This window comes from Myotis lucifugus, unplaced genomic scaffold, assembly GCF_000147115.1.
Source record: "Myotis lucifugus unplaced genomic scaffold, Myoluc2.0 scaffold_49, whole genome shotgun sequence".
NCBI lineage: Eukaryota > Metazoa > Chordata > Mammalia > Chiroptera > Vespertilionidae > Myotis > Myotis lucifugus.
The window spans coordinates 3,576,477-3,594,414 of NW_005871097.1; the positions used below are offsets into that span (position 1 = coordinate 3,576,477).

The 17,938-nt window shown below is 43.1% G+C and overlaps 2 protein-coding genes across 2 annotated transcripts in view; one reads left to right on the forward strand and one right to left on the reverse strand.

The window, feature by feature from the left end:
* CTPS2 (CTP synthase 2) overlaps nucleotides 1–17,938 on the forward strand; it is a 103,484-nt gene that overhangs the window by 35,311 nt on the left and 50,235 nt on the right. The window contains exons 11-12 of the mRNA XM_014455706.2: nucleotides 3,328–3,390; nucleotides 3,498–3,541. Of these exons, the coding sequence (XP_014311192.1) occupies nucleotides 3,328–3,390; nucleotides 3,498–3,541 (107 nt within the window). The remainder of the gene's footprint in view (nucleotides 1–3,327; nucleotides 3,391–3,497; nucleotides 3,542–17,938) is intronic.
* On the reverse strand, nucleotides 13,736–15,964 carry S100G (S100 calcium binding protein G). Its single transcript, XM_023753699.1, has 2 exons — nucleotides 15,830–15,964; nucleotides 13,736–13,840 (listed from the first exon to the last, which is right to left on the reverse strand). Exons 1-2 carry the CDS (start codon nucleotides 15,962–15,964, stop codon nucleotides 13,736–13,738), a joined length of 240 nt encoding a protein of 79 aa, XP_023609467.1.

The window sequence follows — 17,938 nt, forward strand, 5'->3', positions numbered from 1 at the left end:
CAGGGGGGAGGGGTTCCCCCCGTGGGGGGGGGGGAGGGGTCTGGCCCACCCTAAAAAAAACCTTTAAGCCTCTCTTCCCAAGGCGGCCAAAGCAACCCCAGGGGGGGCCCCCCCCCCCTGATTCGGGGACACCCTTTAGGGGGAAAACCAACCCGCCCCCCACCCAATGCCCCAAGGCTTTTTTTCTTATATATAAAAAGGGTTAATTTGCAAACCTGCCCCTAAAAAGCAGAACCGCCTGGAAATTGCCTGGGTCCTTTTTGACCCCCCCCTGCCCACCGAGGGGCGCAGACCCTCAAATGCAGGAGGCTCCCCCCCTGTGTGGTCAAGTGGCTCCCCCACAGGGGGGAGTTCTTTTCAAGCCACAACCAAGCCTGAGGGCCTCCCAGTACACCAGTGGGGGTGGGACCCTCCCCCCCCTCCTCAGCAACCTTAAGAATTTCCGCCTGTAGCTTAGGCCTCCCCCCCGCTGCCAATTGAACATCCCCGAAGGCCTCCCGGGCTCCAAGAGGAATGTTTGATTCCCAGTTTAGCCCCAATCCCCCAGGGAGGGGCCTAAACCCACCAGGTGGTCATCCCCCGGGGGTTCCCAAATTGCGAGAGGGCACAGCCCGGGCTGAGGGAGTCCCCCCCCCCCCCCCCGAGTGCACAAATTTTTGTTCACCGGGTCTCTAGTCTATATATATAAGAGGCTGATATGCTAAGTGTCCCTCTGACCGTCCGAACGGTCGCTATGACATGCACTGACCACCAGGGGGAAGATACTAAACGCAGGAGCTGCCATGACACGCACTGGCCATTTACAGAGGAATGGCACTGCGGACCTGGCACCGACAAAGAAACACTCAGCTTCCCCCAAGTGGGACACAGGCCCCGCCACCACCCCAGAGTGACACCCCACCAAATCGCTGCCAAGACCCCATGGCACAAAATGCAGTCCACAGCCTAGCCCAGCCTGGAAACAGTTGCTGTGGGCACTGGGTAATGACATCATGTAGCAATGCCCGGCTTCCTCTCCCTAGCGACTACCCTCCTTGGAGTTTCTTCAGCCCAGGAACACAACTTGCTTTATAGGCAGGTGCAAACATTTTACACTTTACCCAAATGTCTGTGAAGCATTTTCTCATGCCTCATCTCATTTGATCCTCACAGAAGTTCTGGAGTAGGTAGACAGGAGACATGGTGGAATCCTATTTTCTTTTCATTAGCCAGAAAATGGAGATTTAGAAAGCTTAGAAACTTGACCTGACTGAAAAGAAGTAAGAAACGGTGGACCTTGAAAATGACTTCAGGTTTTTTCATTGAGCAGAATATAGTCAAACACTGCTGCAGTTAAATATTTTACCCTTTGTTCTCCCTGTGTGATCTACAATAATAATCTGCTTTGTGTTGCTATTTACTGCTGTGTTGCTGACAATTACCTGAAAGAGAAATTGGGGTGCTTCCCTGGGATGGAAAAAGTTTAGTTAAATCAGAAAGCAGGTCTAATTAAACAAGTTTATTCTATATATATGGCTAAGTTGACTCATGCACGCGCAATACATATAAAGCTCTTGCTGGCGCCAATTGCACGTGTGTGTTTCAATCTGTTATTGTCGATCATGAATTTGGTTGACACTTCTATTATAGAGAAAGGGCGAATAGCGATATTAAATATTTCTTCTAATTAATTTCCTTTCAATGTGCATGAGTCCATGCACCAGGCCACTAGTTTGATTATATATTGTCTATGGCAGCTTTTGTGGTACAGTGTCAGAGTTTGAGACCTTACAGCCTTCAGAGTCTAAAATCTTCAGTGTCCTGCCTTTTAGAGAGTTTGGAGAACTTATAATTGCTTTGGTTAGTAGCAAGAAGCTGGGAGAAGTTGCTGTCTATACCTGCCCTGACCTCCGATTCCCACCCAGATCCATCTTTTCACCACTTAAAGTGGAGAACCATCCAACAGAACTCCACAATATTCTTATCAGAATGAAAAATGTTGAAGTTGAAATTTATTCCTTCTCGAAAAGATAGTACAGAAAGACCATCCAACTTTACAGGAACAGCTGTGTTAACATTTGGAACAGCTGGGTCTTTTTAATGCTTTTGTTCAAATTGCAAAGCATAGCTTCTGTGCCAGTGAAACCAGATGAAATGGATCCTTGACGGGATAAAGGCAGCCCTGCACGTGGGGATTCAGGCAGGAGAGAGGCTGTGTTTCATGCTGTGCTTGGGTGTATTGGTGGGCTTGCAGACGGAGTGGACAGGCTTGGGTACCTTTTACTATCAGCAGACTATTCATTTTCTCCATTGCGTGGTCTTTGATTAGCTTCTTAGAAGCTCTCCACTGGGATCCATTTTCAAAAGGGAAGCCAGGAGTAGTTGCCTTGATACCTTGTTTTGTTTTACCCTTCTAAGCTCTTCTGGGCCATTGATTTCTTTTGAAGTAATCTTGTTTGGTTTCTGTCTACATGTGGTTCATGTTCTTCAGATAATTATCACTGTATAGAACAGTTCTCAACTCTTTAGCTTTCTCTTTAACACAGGGCCTCTTTTACTCTTTCATGCTTCCCGACTTTGTTCTGGCTTAGTATATTGATTGCTCTCTCCTTTGAATCTCTTGTGTTCCTTGGATATGTCTCTAAGAGCATTAGGCATTTGTTTAGTGGAGAGAAATTGGTGGGCTGCCGTGAATATGGAGATGAGAGAAGGGCGAGTCCCTGTGGCAATGGGCCTGGGTCTCTTCCTTCTTATTGAGCTCTCTGTTAGTTCCATTTTGCTTCTTCCTGCCCTTCTCTCAACCACACTCAAGCCCGCAATGTAGGTGCTGTCTTCCTACGGTGAGGTTATAGGAATGTTCTGGGTTCCCCTGTGCATTTGTTGGTTCCTCAGGTCTCAGCCCCCTGGCCAGCCTGAAGCTGCCCTCATAATTAAGGCTGTGAAGCTGAGAAGGGGGGTTGTGGAGTCCCCCTCTTGATTGGGTGTTGTTAGATAATCCTCTGAAGGATTCGGGTGCTCTGGGATAGCCCTGTAGCCCACACATGTGCCTTGATTTAGAGACAAATTTGGAGGGAGGTAGATTTGACTTTTGGAACTTGCCCTAGCCTTTCCTGCTATTTTCTGACCGTGAATTCTTTCCTCCTCAAGTTCAAGTCATCTAACCCCCTTCCCTGCCTCTGCCACAGATGTCTGAGTGCTCAGGGTACAGCTGTGAACCCAATAGGCAGAGTCTTCATCTCTCAGGGTCTGCATTCTAGATGGAGGAGGAAGACAGCAAACAAATGAACAGAAAATATGAAGATATACAAAATATGTTCATTTGCTTTTTATATGTGCTTTTTAAAACAGGAGTTTGCCTTGGGATGCAACTAGCAGTGATAGAGTTTGCAAGGAGCTGCCTTAACTTGAAAGGTAAGTCTGAGATTTATCTACTAACTTTCTATTTAAAATTATTCTTTTCACTTAAAATATTTTTCAGCAATATTGGTTAATTATTGAATTCATTTCTTAATCTTCAGATGCCAATTCCACAGAATTTGAGCCAAGTGCCCGTGTTCCTGTGGTAAGTGGCTTGTTTATCTCTCTGGGTTGGGTTATTATCATTTAAAATAAGTTTGCCTAAACTCATAAGGGCTATTATTATTTTTTCATTACACTATTAGGACATTTAAAATTATGTGAGCCCTGGCTGTTGCTCAGTGGTTAGAGCGTTGGCCCGAGGACTGAAGGGTTGTGTGTTCTATTCCTGGTTAAGGGCACGCATGCTCCAACCCTGGCCCTGGTTGGGGTTCAGGAGGCAACCAATAGATGTCTCTCTCTCACATCAATGTTTCTCTCTCTCTCCCCCTCCTTCCTCCACTCCACTCTCTCTAAAAAAAATCAATGGGAAAAATATCCTCAGGTGAGGATTAAAAAAATTATATGTGAGATTATTATTACTGCTATTATTTTTTATTATACTGTCAGGACATTTAAAATTATATATGATTTTATTTTATTTTATTTTTTTACATACAACTGCTTTGTTTTCAAGAGTCCATTTTGTCAGCTATGTTTTGAAGAAAGACACAATCCTGGACTGATTTATCTTTGCAGCAGTTCAAGCTTAATGTTTAGGAAAGGATTAAATTGACTGTGACAACAATTTATAACAGCTAATATAAATAAATGGGTTGGCCTGTCCCTAGACTCATCCCTGTCTGTCTAGTTTCCACACTGGTGGTCATCTGTCTTTCTAAAACAAAAGTGACAGCTGTTCTTCCGCTGCTCCTCATTTTCCACTAATTCCCTTTCCTGTAAAATATTCAGTTCAAGGTTCTTGGCTGGGAGTGAAGGCTATTATGCTCTGTCACCTGCTGCTTTGCTAATTCAACCCATGGCATCCCCTCCTTTCCACACTTGGGATTTATGTTTGGGCAATCTGAACAATTTTTTTTGATGTATCTTGAGATTCCCTATACCTAAGATGTTCCCCTCCTGCAACCTCCCTCCCCCTAGAATCTCAATGAAACCAATGAAGAATTTCATTAAAAAAAAAAAAAAAACCATGCCTGTTGACTGACAACTTACTATTCATCCTGGGAGCCTTTCCTGGCCTCCTTTCTTTCTCAGCTTCTGCCTTCTGTGCTGTGGGGCAGGAAGAAATTTTCCTCTACACTTTAAGTTTTTTTCAGCTGGTCTAATAATTAAGTTGACATGAGACAGAGTTACAAGAGAAAAATAATGAAATTTAATTACATACGTATGTATGGGAACCCTACATATATGAGAGAGTAAGAATTCTGACATGTACAAGAGATTCAGAGACAGGGAAGGAAAAAGAGATATGTGTGGCATCCCGAGCTAAGGATGAAGTAAGGTATCTTATGGCTTTACTTAGCATAATGATGTCTACATCTATCTATGTTATAGCATCTATCAGTTCTTTATTTCTTTTTATTGCTGAATAATATTCCATTATATAGACATACCACATTTTATTAATAAATTTGTCCATTGATGGACATTTGGATTGTTTCCACTTTTTTTTTACTATTATACTGCTATGAACATTGTGTATAAGTTGTTGTATGAACATATATTTTCATTTCACATGGGTATATACACCTAGGAGTGGAATTATGGATCATGTGGTTACTATATGTTTAACCTTTCGAGGAATTGCCAGACTGTTTTCAAAATGACTGCAACATTTTACATTCCCACCAGCAGTGTATGAGGGCTTCAATTTCTCTGCATCCTTAACACTTGTTATTGTCTGTCTTTTTCATTTTAGCCATTCTAGTGGGCATTAAGTTGTATCTCATTGTAGCTTTGATTTGCTCTTGCTTGATGGCTTAGATATTGAGCATCTTTTCATGTGCTTACTGACCACTTGTATATCATCTTTGGAGAAATGTCTATCCAGACTCCTTGCCCATTTTTAAGTTGGTTTATTTGTCTTTTTATTATTAAATTATAAGTGTTCTTTACATATTCTAGATACAAGTTTCTTATTAGACATACCAGAGGCACGAAATTTGTGCATGGGTGTGGTCCCTAGGCCTGGCTGGCGATCAAAGCATGAGTGTTGGTGTGGAAGGGCAGGTCCCAGCTGACCTCTGGGCCCTGGGTAGCACCTGGGCTGCCGGGCCCCCACACGCCCCTCTCTGCCTGAGTCACGGCGCCCAAGTCCCCACGTGGAGATGCGGTGAGCACAGCCGGACGCTGTGGGCCAGGGCACAGTGTGGGCCTCTGGGCCGCCCATCAGCGTTGCACAGAAGCTGGGTGGGCAGTGTGCTGTCTCCCGGCCAACCTTGCAGACTGGCTCTTGCACGAACCCACAGGGGCCCATCCAGCCCCTGAGGTGCCAGCGGCTGTGGCCCGGCTCACCTGGAAGAGGCCGCACGGGTGCAGGGTGGGCTCCTCATGGGCATCCAGCACCTGAGCACGGGGGCTTCCCTGTCGTGCGAGCCCTGGCATCCCGGGAAAAGGTAGCAGGGGGAGTGAGAGCAAGCTCAGCAGACACCCCTCATTCTCACTGCACCTCCGTCCCTGTCACCCCTGCCCCCAGGTAACCAGCGAGAGGTCTCATCCCCCTGCCTGGGCACCGTGAGTGGTTGGTCACTGCCACCCACCCCCAGTTCCCCATCCCAGCCCAGGGCCTGCTGGCTCGGGAGAGGGATTGGGAAGTTGGCTGGCAGGCCCTGATCAGGCGATTGGGGCCTGTGGCCAGGGGGAAGGGCCAACCGCCACTGTGGTGGGCGGGCAGTGGGCTGATTGGGGCCTGCCAGTGGCGGAAGGGACCCGGGAGGTTGGCTGCTGGCCCTCCTCGGGGCCGAGTCTGCTATCACTCACCCATCCTGGCCCTTGGCTCCCCATCCCAGCCCCGGACCGGCCCCAATCGTGCGATGGGGGCCTGCTGGCCAAGGGGAGAGACTGGGAGGTTGGCCAGTAGGCCCCATCCAGTGATCGTGGCCTGCAGGCTGGAGGCAGCTCCTGTGTTGAGCATTTGCCCCCTGGTGGTCAGTGCATGTGATAACAACTGGTCGTTCTGGTCATTCCGTCTTAAAGGTCATTTAGGCATATATATATAAATAATTTGGACTATTGACATTTTGGACTAGGTAATTGTAGTGGGGACAGTCCTTTGCATTGTAGGATGTTGACGAGCCTCCTTGGCTTCTTCTTACTAAATGTTAATAGTACAAATCTCCCAACCCCTAATGGTGACACTAAAAAATTGTGACACCAGCCCTAACCGGTTTAGCTCAGTGGATAGAGCATCGGCCTGCGGACTGAAAGGTCCCAGGTTTGATTCCGGTCAAGGGCATGTACCTTGGTTGCGGGCAACTCCCCAGTAGGGGGTGTGCAGGAGGCAGCTGATTGATGTTTCTCTCTCTCTCATCGATGTTTCTAACTCTCTATCCCTCTCCCTTCCTCTCTGTAAAAAATCAATAAAATATATTTTTAAAAAATTGTGACACCAAACATCCCCTGGGGGCACAGGCAGAATATCCCCCCCCATTGAGAACCATTGATTTAGAGACAACCACTTACAATTCTCCTCCCTCCAACCTGCTTCCCTACCTTCCCTTATGATAGCCATTAGTTCTTATTTTGGGGGGTTATCTTTACATTTTTAAAATATAAGTAAACCTGTATGTCTATTTGTAACCCTTTCCCCTTCTTCGATAAGTGGTAACATACTCTGCACATTTTTTTCTACCTTTTTTTTTTTTTTTCACTTAACACTATATGCTCGAGATCACTCCATGGAAGGATATTGAGATACTCTTTACTCCTTTTATAGCTTGCATTTTAGACCACAATGAACCATAGCTTGCAAGAGTTCCTTATGAGGCTTTAAACATATTTCCTGACTAATGGCTGAAATGACTGTATAGGCAAATCATGGGTTTTCTTTTTTAAGATAATACTTTGGGTTAGGAAATTATTTTACCAGTAGGTGCCACTATTACACAGCTTTGGCAACGTTCTTTGATGACCGTCCTTTAACTGGTTGTGTGTGTGGGTACATGGGTGTACCACACACATATGGATATGTGTTTCCTTTTTTTAAATCTTCACCTGAGGAGTGAGGATATTTTTTCCATTGATTTTTAGAGAGAGTGGAAGGGAAGGGAAGAGAGAGAGAGAGAGAGAGAGAGAGAGAGAGAGAGAGAGAGAGAGAGAGAAAACACATCGATGTGAGATGTGCCACCCACGCACTCCCCAACCGGGGGCAGGGACCAAACCTGCAACCCAGGTATGTGCCCTTGACTGGAATCGAACCCGAGACCCTCTGGTGCCCAGGCCAGTGCTCTAACCACTGAGAAAACCTGGCCAGGGCTGTGTTTCCTTTTTAACAAATACATATGTTAGCATGCTTGAGACACTGTTTCCTCTTGCTTTTTGTACTGATCACTTCACATCAACACAAGGGATCTTCCATATGCTTGCCTTGTTGTCTGCATCATTCTTTAACCTGTCTCATGTTGATGAATATTTAGATTGTGTCCATTATTTTGCTACTTTAAATAATACTGCAAAATAGTATCTATATTCATATGTCCTTGTACTCACACATACACACTTCTATGGGATGAATTCCTAGAGGAGGATTTGCTAAATCAGAGGATATGTGAGTTTTACATTTTGAAAGCATATACTCATAAGTGAGATGGGAACAATAAAACCTAATTGCTACTGAACATCTTCATGGCCTGCAATCAGTTTGTTGGAGAAAAAATAGCCTTAAGAGCCAGCATTTGTGATGATGGTGAGAAGTCTTATTAAAGAAAAAGACCAAGGTAATGGAATCATCAGGCAGCAAACACTAGGAAGCCTAGGGAATCACTTAAACTTGAGCAAATAATAATACTTACAATGAGTAATGGCCATTCTGGCCCTTCTAGCTAAAAAAGTAAATAATTTGGAAACCAGGAGCCTCCTTTAGGTGTTTTTGCTGCTAAATCATTTTTCCTCTACCCTTTTAGGTTCTTGGCTGAGACCCCCCTCTGTAATCAAAGTCAGGTTAACAGGAAAAAACACACACAAAGTTTAATAACATGTACCTTCTGTATACATGGGAGAGACCCAGGAAAATGGTGTAACTCCCTGAAATGGCCCAAGCTACCACCTTAAATACCATCTCCAGCTAAAGACAAAAGAAGATGTTAGGGGTGAGGGGATCCAATTATGGGAGGTGACCAGGAAAAGAAGAAAACAAGAATAAGGTTGTTATGCAGATATAAATCCTCCACCTTCTCCTTTGATAAGAGTTTCTAGAGACTTACTAGAAGAATCACCTCCTCTTCCTGATACAGATGGGGAGACAACCTTACAATGGAGATTTCCCTTATAAAAGAGTAACTTACTCATTTCCAGAGCTTCTCCCCTGTCTGCTGTTTCTTAAAAATAATCAGCTCAAGTGAATCCCTATGTCAAAGAGACATATTCTGGGGTGTTAAATTCTGATTTCCTTCATGAGCTATTATGACCTACCTCTGGCATGCATGATTAGTCTTACAGTTGCTTATGAAATCATTAGAGACACTGGCATCCAGGACAGATATCTAAGAGGAGTTGTCTCATCCTATATAATAAAAGCCTAATATGCTAAGTGTCTGGTCGTCTGGTCGTCCGTTTAGCCAATCAAAGAGTAATATACTAATGATATGCCAAGGCTGCTCAACTGCTTGCTATGACATGCACTGACCACCAGGGGGCAGACAGTCAATTGGTTGACCAGTCACTATGATGTGCACTGACTACCAGGGGGCAGATGCTCTGACCGGTAGCTTAGCTTGCTGTTGGGGTCCAGCTGATCAGGACTGAGTGAGATGGGCTGGACATGTCCTGGAGCCCTCCCACGGTCCCTCCTGGCTGGCTAACCTCCTGCGTCCCTCCCCGCCCCGATTGTGCACTGATGGGGTCCCTCGGCTTGGCCTGCACCCTCTTGCAATCCGGGCTGAGGAACATCCCCCCTCCCTGAGCTTACGAATTTCGTGCACCAGGCCTCTAGTATACACATAAAAGAAGAGATAGATTTTTCTCTAAGAATGAAGGTAAACTCTTTCTGAGTCTGAGTACCAGAAGAGAGTGAGTAAAATTTATTTTATTGTGCCATTTCTCTGCTTAATCCACATAGTAAAATAGAAGGCTCTGGGCCTTTGCGGAAATTTAGGGTTCTACAGCAAATTTGATATTTGGCCTGCTTCAAAGTAGCTTTACCTGCCTTCTAGATGATGCTGACCAGGAATACAGCTATAGCTTGTATTCTGACTCTGTATCAATCACATTGCTGCTGCTGACATGCTTGACCTTGAATTTGGCTTTAGACCTCTCCAGTTCAAGTAAAGGATAGTTCACAGCATTGTGGACTTTATTAATTAGAGTATCTTTGGCTTTTGAGACATATATAGGAAAAGGATATCAATCTAATATTTAGGTGTGTGGATATGTTTAATTTTTAGCATTTCTTTTGTTTATTGAAAACAGTAACTTTAAAGATCTGAATTTACATAAAATATAATATCCTGAAAACAGAACCATGTTCTACCTTCAGGCACATCAACACACACATGTACACTTGGATGGTGGTACTGGTAAGGAAAATTTATAAATTTGAAGCATTTTAAGCAGATGTCAATGGAAATTTGAGATTGCAGTATTTGATATTATTTCACCTTTAGTTATTTATCATACATATGACTTCTTTTATACCTTTTTGATCCAGGGATTTTCAAAGTCAAAATTAATTTTACATCTCACACAGTGGATTTGTGAAATATTCACAAATAATTAAAAGTCAACTCAGGTGAAGGGTAATTTGTGTTATTCATTAAGCATAATTAATGCATAACATTTTCCTACCTTTAGTTGAAGCCCTATTTGAAATATTTTCTTTTTCCATGTTATTTTTCATCAGCTTTACATGGAAAGCAAATTAAGAAGTGTTTTTAAAAAAACACCCAGACAGCCACTTAGAGTAACTTTTCAGGCAACTTTTATTACTTTGAAGACTGCTTTGCATTTAGAACATTGTACTAGTAAACATCTCCCAACTAACAAAACGACCTTATAGAAGTCATTTGGAGCTTAGTTTGGGCTAAGGAACTTTACCTATAAAAGCAGCTGTCAAGAAGACAGCTATACTATGGGTAAAATAGCCTTTTATGGACTAGTCTGGGAGCCTGATAGTCATTTAATTCTGTCTCTGTGTGGATGATAGATTCAGAATTGATATCAGGCTGTTGGCCATAGTAACTGCTCTCTATTTGGAGAAAGAAAAATTCTTCCAGGGATGATGGCCACTGTCTAATGGCTAGGGCATCTTTTCCACCAGACCTCCCCCTTAGCCTGAGTCTACTTTTTGAAAAGAGACAGCATGGCTAGGAATAAGCCCCATTATTGAATCACAGGGTAGTCTATAATTTTAACAATAAACGAATGACTAAATGAGTACTTCAAAGCTAATGTATTTTAAAGCTTTTATACCTGGAGCTCAATAGGAAAAGCCTTAGAAATAGGTATTTCAACCCTTTAAAAGATTTTCTTTGCACTAAAAATAACGATGCTAGCGGAAAGAGATTATTAAAAAGAAAAGAGTCACTGTGCGTTTGTAGCTCATCCACTTAAGTGCAGTCCTAAACGTAGTGTATTAGAAACAAAGTGCTGCCACAACCCTGCTTGCAGTTTAGTTGGAGACACACAACATAGACTGGTGAAATATATAACTAAAATATGGGCAGCATGTGAACACGCCCTTATTAATGCTACCAGCATGGTAGGCTGTTCTACATCCGTGCCATCCAATATGGGAATCATCAGCCACATGGGGCTATGGAGCACTTGAAGTGTAGCTGAGGAACTGAATTTTACATCTTAGTTAATTTAAATGTCAATAACCACCTGATATAATGGCCAGGGTATTGCACAGCACAGTAGACCTTCATTTAGCATGGCAACCAAGGACTTTCATGATCTAAAGCCAGTGTGACCTCTTTATTCATCAGAGCCAGCTTTACACCCAAAATGCAGTGTGTGTGTTCCCTGAACTGCCTTGCACTTGAACATGATGTGTGTATTTGGGGTGTTTTCTCTCCTTTTGAATGCCCAGGCTTCCTCCTCCCTGCAGGTTCCCCTCAAGGCTCTTCCTACAAATCCCATGGCCTGATCCCAGACTTACTGACTTAGGATCTGAGTATAATGCTTTGGCCATACTAGGTGCTTTCTACATGTTGTAATTGAAAAAGAGAATGTATATATCCTCTGAGAGTGGCTGATTGGGATTAGAACATAAGCTAAACTGGGAAGTTAGCATGCCCTAAATATTAGAACTCAACAAAACACATGCAACAAAAAATAAAACCCCAACTATAGACTGATGCTGGTTATTAATAAAGATGTGAAAATCTTAAATAAAAGATTAGAATGGTCTAATTTAAAACCAATCATGACTGGATAGTTTGTTTCAGGAATTAAATTGATTAACGTATCTTATTTATCAAACAAAAGGGAGAACCCTCATATGGCCACAGGTGCTCAATAGGCAGTCTATAGTATCTAAACCTGGGTGCTCGCAATTTCATAACAAACTAGGAGGAAAAGGATACTTCTTAAATAACAGAAAGACTATCTTTTACAAAGCAATATCCAACAGGAAATTCAATGGGAAAATAGTAGGAGGTTCCTGTTAAAACCAGAAATGAATAAAAGATGTGCACTATTGTGACTAATAAAGTTGTTAAAATGAGACCGACTAATGCTGTCTGGGGAGTGAAGCTGTCATTCTCCTGCCTGTTTATAGAAATAAGAATCAATACAACCTTCTGGAAAATCAGTTAGGTGGTCTATTTCACAAACCATAAAAATATTCATACCCTCTGACTCAGACATTCACTTCCCAGAAATCCTCCTAAGGAAATCCAATATGTTGACAGAGAGATATGAACAGTTACTCATTATGACATTGTTTAGAAAAATCAGAAATGGCAATAATCTAAATGCCCCACAATGGAGAAATAGTTAAGACTATTATGGGATATCCCTACAGTAGAATATAATTGGTCATTAGAAATGTTTAAGGCTTTTTATGCCACGAGAATGTGTCTGTGTTGAATTAGAATGACCCAAATTGTATTTAAACATTAAACATTTCCTCGCTGTGTATGCAAATCTCCTTTGTTTCTAGGTGGAAGAGTTAAAAGTCAGTTTTCTTTCTTTTTGGTTAAATTCCCCTCCCATACTCCTTTCCCCTCTCCCCCCGACCCAGCTGGACTCAGCAAGGGAGCCTGAGCTGTTTCTCAGTACCCAGTGCTCCAGCAGCACAGCATGCCAGAGCTGGGAAGGGACTATGTCTTCCTGTCCCTCTTATTTTACACATCACATACCAGAACCAAGGCCACCCCCTTGGACGGAATACAGCTGACAGTTGGTTCTGCAGTCCTACTCTGAGAGGGTCAGTGATTCAAAAAGCACAGTGAGTGCTGGGAGATGACTTTAAAGACAAGTGTCTGTTCTCTGAAGTCTGTTTCTCACTAGCTGTTGACTACAGTTGAAATTAGAAATGATGTGAGCACTAAGTAGTCGGGAGGGAAGAGCAAGGACAGGATTATTCTGGTGGAAGAGTGGAGTGAGGGAGTTGGTTTGGCACAGCAGAATTCTTTCTTTTTTTAATTCTTTATTGTTGAAAGTATTACATATGTCTCCCTTTCCCCCCATTGACCTCTCCCAGCCTGCTCCTGCCCCCCAGCACAGACCCTCACCCTCCTACTGTGTGTGTCCATTGGTTATCCTTATATGCATGCATACAAGTCCTTTGGTTGATCTGCCTTCCCTCTGAGGTTTGATGGTCTGTCTGATGCTTCTCTGTCTCTGAATCTATTTTTGTTCATCAGTTTATATTGTTCATTATATTCCACAAATGAGTGAGATCATAGCAGAATTCTTTCCATGTCTCTGATACCACCTCTGTAGTCTTGGTCAAGACCATGGCACTATTCTGGACCTTTTTTTAAATTAAAAAATCTATAAAATTAGATTGATGAATCAGACTAAGGTTACTTTCAAATTTATTAAACTATGGAGGTCAGTAATTGACAAGGTGAGGCATGTCTTAAGAATTTCTTTATTAGCAGTAATTGGCTATCACTACAAGATCGTTATAATTGGAAAGAATTTAATAGAGACATTGGGGACTCCATGTAGAATATGACTCTTTCCAGGTGCTCTTCTCTTGGTGAGCAGAATGGTATCATTTTGTTTTTTTCTTTTACTGGGATAACTTGTTGAGTAACCCCTGGAATTCTTCGAAACTAACTTCTCCATCTCCATTCTTGTCCAGTTCTTTAAAAAGATCCTCTAGGGTGTTTGGACCCTGGTGTTAGACAAAGAGGATGGGATGAGGAGAGGAGAGAAAATGAATCAGTTATGTACTGCTACACATTCTCCGAAATTAGAGCACTGCGCCTGCATTCCAAGAAGGCAGCTGAGCTTTTGATCACATGCTACTGATAGTGGTGGCAAAACCAACTTTAGCTGTAATTGCTCCATGTCACAGAACGGGCTACCCTTTTTATTTTCTTTAACATACACTTATTATTTTAATAGGATTGGTTTTCTATGTAATCTTAAGTATTTTCCTTTATGCTTCTAAAGTCATTTTTTAAAAAATATATATTTTTATTGATTTCAGAGAGGAAGGGAGAGGGAGAGAGAGAGAGATAGAAACATCAATGATGAGAGAATCATTGATCGGCTGCCTCCTGCATGCCCCCCAGTAGGGATCGAGCCTGCAACCCAGGCATGTGCCCTTGATGGGAACTGAACCTGGGACCCTTCAGTCTGCAGGCTGACGCTCTATCCACTGAGCCAAACTGGCTAGGGCTAAAACCATTTTTTTGAGATGGAGCCCAAGTGCTTCACTGGACTTCTGAGGGACCCACACCCACAAATAGTTGAGGATCTCTGCCCCAAGATTTCCTGGAAGCTAAGGCATTACACATGGCTTTTTTCGGGCTGGTACTGTATCAATGGCTTTTGGTAGCTTATGCAATCCTCTCAACCACCCTGTGGGGGAGATCCATTTTACAGATGAGGAAACTGAGGATCTGAAACAGCTGTTGACTTACTCCAGGACCCACAGCTGGTAAGCGGGGGACTTGGAGTCCAAACATTGACTCTAGAACCCAAACCCTTAACCAGCAACTACTGTAGTTTTTTCCAAACCCTGGGCCGCAGCCCACCTCTATGCTAGGCAAGATGACTTTGGATCAGTGGTTCTCACACTTGGACATGCATCAGAATCACGAGATGGGCTTCCTGACCTTAGTTAATATGGATTTTAACCATAAGAAAATGAGAAGATAATGGATTATAAGGTCATTGAATTCAGCCCCTATTCTTTTTAGTGCTAATAATAGAAACCTTCTCAACAACTAAAACCGGAAACCTTTTCATATGTCATATTGGCAGAAGGGACATTTCTGGTTAAAATCTGGGAAGCAAATGCTTTCTTCTGAAGTTAAGCTAACAAGTGACCAAGTTGGATATACCAATTGCAGCCCTTCCATTTTGAAGATGGCTTCCAGTTGCGAAGGGAAGAAAGCACATTGGAGGCAGACAGAGAATCCACCTTTCCCCATTCCTTTTTGCTTCTAGATGCGTTTTAATTTTGACAACTCTGGGATGGTTCTTTATGGCTAAAGAAATTTTATCCTTTCCCGAAGGTTGTTGAGAAATGCATGGTTGCCTCATTAACACAAATTTAGTTGCTTAACACAAATGAACAGCAATTTAAATGCTTTTGAAATATAAATGGGTTTCTACAGAAAATAATTTGTCAGTGGGAAGCGGGTTCTCTTAACAGACTGTCCAGTAAGTGTTGGTCTTGTTGAGAGATCCTACCTATAATGATGAAGTACGTCCAAGGCCAAGTAATATTAATTTACTGGCCTCTGTTTTCCTAAAGCCTGGCATGGACATGCTGAATCCAGGCTGACGGTCTTTGTGTGTTTGCGTGGCAACCTGTGCATCTTCCAGGCCTAGCTTGGCAGAAGTGCCATCACTGCTTCCATTACTATGGCTAGTCCAGAGAGTTCTGTGCTAAGGTTATGGGGGAGAGGAGGCTGGGCCCCTGTTTTCTAGGAGCTTGCCATATGAAATGTGGTCTGCCACCAGCGGAGGAAAGCACACGTTAAGTGCTCTCCCTCTGGGATGTCTTGGCTGCTGTGTGCTCTACCCCAGGTGGAACTCTGATCAATATCTCAGACCTCAGCCTCTTCCTGGCTCTTTTCCTCTCCCCTCTCTCCCCTCCCCTCCCACATTCAGAGGCCCGTTCAGGGGGGCTCTGCAGTTGTGCACTTACTTTTAGTAAACTGGGGAATTCAGTCTGAATCAATAGTCTCAGCTCCTCTTTCGACAGCTGATTTGGATCACCTTCTTTAGCTGCGTATTTTTCGAAAATGCTCTTCAGTTCGTTCGGAGACATTTTTGCACTCATTTTGGTGTTCTGTAAATTGGGAAAGAAATGAACTTACCAAAAAGCTGAAGTGGAATTTTATACTAATGATTGCCAGCAGGAGTTCAGTGCCATTGGGCTATTTCCTTGGCACAGATGGGGGATAGTAAAGAAAAGGCTGGGGAGTGGAGTGAGGGGCTGGGGGAGTAATTGAGGGGAGGAGGAGAGGAGAGGGAGTGGAAATTATGGGAAACGCACTAGTGACTGCAAACATGTTTTAAAAATAGTCATTTTAGACAGTATGTTAAATGCCTGTTCTGAGAGTACATCTGTTAGGAGATAGTCCCTGAAGCCAAACACTTTAATTAGTAATTATGACATTCTTCACTTTTTATGTACCTGGTCTGCACTCGGTAGGCTGTGGTCTTGCAGAAACCTGACAACAGCTTCTAGCCTTTAAATGACTGGTAATATCTTTAGAGAGCACCAACCCACTTTCTCTTCAGACCATTATCTTTCACACCATTCTGAAAGGAGGCAGAAAGAGCTCCAGGTAGTACTAAAAGCAAGCACACTTACCTGGTCACCGAACAGCAAGGCAGCTGGGAGAACAAAACAGGAGTATGGAGAGTTGAGCAGATCATGTGGCTTTTATAGTCTGTGCAGAAGGACACACCACCCTGATGATGAAATTTTCCTTTCGTTTGCCATTTAAAGGTAATTATTAATGGTTTCTGAAATCCAATCTTAAGACTGCATGAACCTTATAATTAAGGGTGTTGTAAAATTGGCCAACCGGTACAGACTTGTTAAAGCACCTGACCCATAGAATGGGTTCCTAGGTCTTCCTAGGTCAAGAGGAACAGTTCAAACAGGAGTCCCCCAGGTAGGGACAGTCTTCTCCAACAGGACTTTAGCCACCAGGAGGCAGTAACCTGTCTACAAGGGAAAGCTTCAGCCCAGTGAGAAAACACAGACCATGACTAAAACATATTCATATCCATGAGACAGGGGAAGCTGTATGAAATCTGTTTGCCACACCTCAAATGGTCCGTTAGGCAATTTAAAATGTCCAGGGGCAGTGCAGACAGGCTTCCCCGGGTTGTGTCTTTGCTGTACAGTAGGCACTTTTCATGGCCTTTATTTTATTTTACTTTCATTTTAAAATATATTTTTACTGATTTCAGAAAGGGAAGGAGAGGGAGAGAGAGATAGAAACATCAATGATGATGAGAGAATCATTGATCAGCTGCCTCCTGCACACCCCACACTGGGGATTGAGCCCACAAGCTGGGTATGTGCCCTGACCGGGAAATGAACCATGACCTCCTGGTTCATAGGTTGATGCTTAACCACTGAGCCACGCCAGCTGGGCTTCACGGCCTTATTAATATTTTCTCACCAATATTGATTCATAAATGCCATCATTTTGTCAGTGGACCATATGCATGTACAGTAAAGAGTGGAAACTTCACAGTCTCTGGTAGGACTGGATTGTTATTTGGTTTGAACCAGACCTTTCTCTTTTATCAAACTAGCAATTTTTAGATTTCTAATCTTGTGGGGTTTTTTTTCTTCTTCTTTTTTTCTAAAGCTAATTGTTGGGCTTCTCTAGCCAGTTTTTCTAAATTACTAGCTGGGGAATTATCCCTTTGGACCCTGACAGGGGTTTCACTGCTGCCGATTCCTTTAAGGGTTGCATTCCTTGTAGAAGTGTCAGCAAGGTGATTTCCTTTAGCGTCCAGAGAGTCAAGTTTAGAATGCCCTGGGATCTTAATACTAACTAGCTAAAGCATCAGGTAAAAGTATAGCATCCAATAATTCCTGAACATATGGGCCATTAGTTTTATTTCCACTGGAAGTAAGGAAGCCACATTGTTTCCATAACATTACAAAGTCATGAGCTACTGCAAAGGCTTATGGACTACAGTATAAATGCTGGTAGTTTTGCCCTTGGCTAAAACACAAGCTGGAGTGAAAGCATACAATTCAGCCTACTGAGCTGAAGGAGCCAAA

Bases quoted from the DNA above. Each gene is read 5' to 3' on its own strand.
- S100G (XM_023753699.1), bottom strand. From the start codon at position 15,964: ATGAGTGCAAAAATGTCTCCGAACGAACTGAAGAGCATTTTCGAAAAA. The intron at 13,841-15,829 runs GTAAGTGCACAA...GTCTAACACCAG, and splicing joins AATTCCCCAGTTTACTAAAA to GGTCCAAACACCCTAGAGGA.